Here is a 2,500-nt window from a genome sequence, read left to right on the forward strand (position 1 = left end):
TTCAAGACATGCGTTTTCCCCTCATAAATCCTACAGGATTTGAGCCAGTAGGACTGTAGTGCTCCGTGAAGAGGCGATGGGTCTCAGTGCGTGACGGCACAAAGTGATAAGTGACAGTGCGTGGATGAGAGCAGTGGTGTGTTTATTTGTGTGATGTTCTGGTGGGCGTGTGATGAGATGGGGAGGCGTTTAATAGCACACACAGTCACTACAAGGTCATGAGCTCAGTCAATGATGGTTTCACACTGAGCCACACTCTGTACGAAGCAGAGATGGCTTCTGCTGGTGGAATGAAATGGTCTGAGAACAGACGACTGCACAGCTGTTTTTACGGCAGTGTTAATTTAACTCTGACAGTGCACAAATGGACCCATAAGGCTCTCTCTCTCTCTCTCCCTCTCCCTCTCCCTCTCTCTCTCTCTCTCTCTCTCATTCTCTCTCTCTCTGAGTTGCAAATGGATAAATTAACACTGTCTGCACACACCTTGACAAATAATTCATTTCAGTGTTGCACTGAGAATCACTTATCTTTAAATATGAACAAGTGAACTGTCTGTGAACTGGCTGCCTCATTTAACTGCTTTTTGTCACTTGCAGATAGATTAACACAATTAACTAACCAAAAATATATCAACAATATATATTAGAACCAATAAGCGACTTAATCTAGCTCATGGAGATTAATTTAGTAATTTAAAATATAAACGAAAAAATTGCAATAGATATATTAAAATTGACTAAATCGATGAGTCTGATTACCCACTTATCCCTGTATTATACTTCATTCTACAATGGTGGTGTACAAAAAATGCTAAAATAGCCAATCTACTCGTTGTGAGCTTGTGGATCTGCTATTATTATTTATTTTTTATTATCGTTCATTAATCGTAATTGAGGCAAAAGTTTGAAATAGTCATGATATTGATTTGATGTTGTTTCGCCCAGCCCTGAAAGACAGACAGACAGTGTTGTTTCTGTCTGTGCAGTTTTTGTCCCATGACCCCCCGGACTGTTGACACTGACCCTGAACACTGACCCTGAACCCTTGCATCTAATGACCACCCAGCATGGCAACACATTAATAATACGACTCGCTACTGCCCCCTGTTGACCAGGGTTACAGTTCTCCTTGTGCAGAATGTCAGCAGCAGAACGTGTGAACCCCACACATAGACTATTAAAGAAATGACTGAGTGCCTGTAAGCCTATAATGACACCCAATTAGTCCACTGGATAAATTTCACAATGGAAAAAATCTTCAACTTGAGCTTTTAATCCAAAGTGTAATTTTGCAGACATAATCCTCCTTCCAGGGCCCTTGATCCCTGCCAAGACGTCATGCCACACTATAATACCAGATGTGGGAAATATTCATGACAACCTGGCCATGGCTGCAGTCCTTGTAGCTCGTAGGGTTGCATGCATTGGGGGTTGGGGGCGAGGGCCTGACTTCCCTATCCAGACATCTAGGTCACTGCACACATTTCCCCTGATATTGTTCACTGCACTTGGGGCTCGCATCACATCAGGTTCATTGCCCAAGAAACTCAGACAAGAGAATCTTTCCAACATAATTATCCTGAGACAATAGACAAAGGGAATAGCAGTGTTGAATTAAAGGAAGGACCTTATGGCTTACCTTGTTCTCACACTTCTTGTGAACTGCGACCTTGCAGTCTGAGGACAGAGAAACAAGAGGTTAGGGCGGGTTACGGTGGTACAGTAACATGCGTCACCACCAGTGGTGGAAAGTAACTAAGTACATTTACTTAAGTACTGTACTTAAGTACAAATTTCAGGTATTTGTACTTTTTACTTGAGTATTTCCATTTTCCACTTTAGCTTCTCAGAGGCAAATATTTGTATTTTACTCCACTACAATTATTTGAAGATTTTAGTTACTAGTTACTTTTCAGATGTAAATTATGATATTATGAAACATACATTAACCACTTTAACCCAATTTTATACATAGGCTATTTGAAAATAGCCAATCTACAAGCTCACAGAGATCTTGTAGATCTGCTATTTTCAAACATTTTAGTACTTTTACTTTTGGTATTATAAGTACATTTTGATGCCAATACTTTTGTACCACTATGCGTCACTCCGTTGGCCAGCTTTGAGACAGAGAGAGGCAGAGAGACAGAGAGAATCAAGCAGACATAGCAAACGGTCAGGTTTGTGTATGCATGAAAGCATCCGTGTGTGTGTGCGTGTGTGTGCGCGCGCGCGTGCGTGCGCGCGTGCGTGTGTGTGTGTGTGTGTGTGTGTGTGCACATGTCTCTTCTGGTTGACTTGGGACTCACCCTTGCAGAAAGCTCCAGGGTTGTCGATGTTCTGCCTACACACATCACACGCCCGCTTCGTCCTGAAGCTCTTCTCTGTGAAGGCATGGCGTTCTCCTTTGGCGAGCTGTGTGACAAGGCGGAAGAACAAAACAATAAAAAAAACCTGTCTGTTCTTATCATTCTCGCACAATTCAAATGGGTATTAGCTC

At 42.2% G+C, this 2,500-nt stretch overlaps 1 protein-coding gene across 3 annotated transcripts in view; it reads right to left on the bottom strand.

Annotated features, from left to right (window-relative positions):
* The window catches only part of LOC311049476 (tensin-2-like), a 48,102-nt gene that overhangs the window by 33,498 nt on the left and 12,104 nt on the right, over positions 1-2,500 (bottom strand). For all 3 annotated transcript variants that reach the window (XM_084063053.1, XM_084063054.1, XM_084063052.1), the window contains exons 2-3: positions 2,310-2,415; positions 1,640-1,677 (exon numbers count right to left, since the gene is read on the bottom strand). In XM_084063053.1, coding sequence (XP_083919179.1) covers positions 1,640-1,677; positions 2,310-2,415 — 144 coding nt within the window. The remainder of the gene's footprint in view (positions 1-1,639; positions 1,678-2,309; positions 2,416-2,500) is intronic.

Source organism: Gymnoscopelus microlampas (genome assembly GCF_963454915.1).
Source record: "Gymnoscopelus microlampas genome assembly, chromosome: 7".
Classification (NCBI taxonomy): domain Eukaryota; kingdom Metazoa; phylum Chordata; class Actinopteri; order Myctophiformes; family Myctophidae; genus Gymnoscopelus; species Gymnoscopelus microlampas.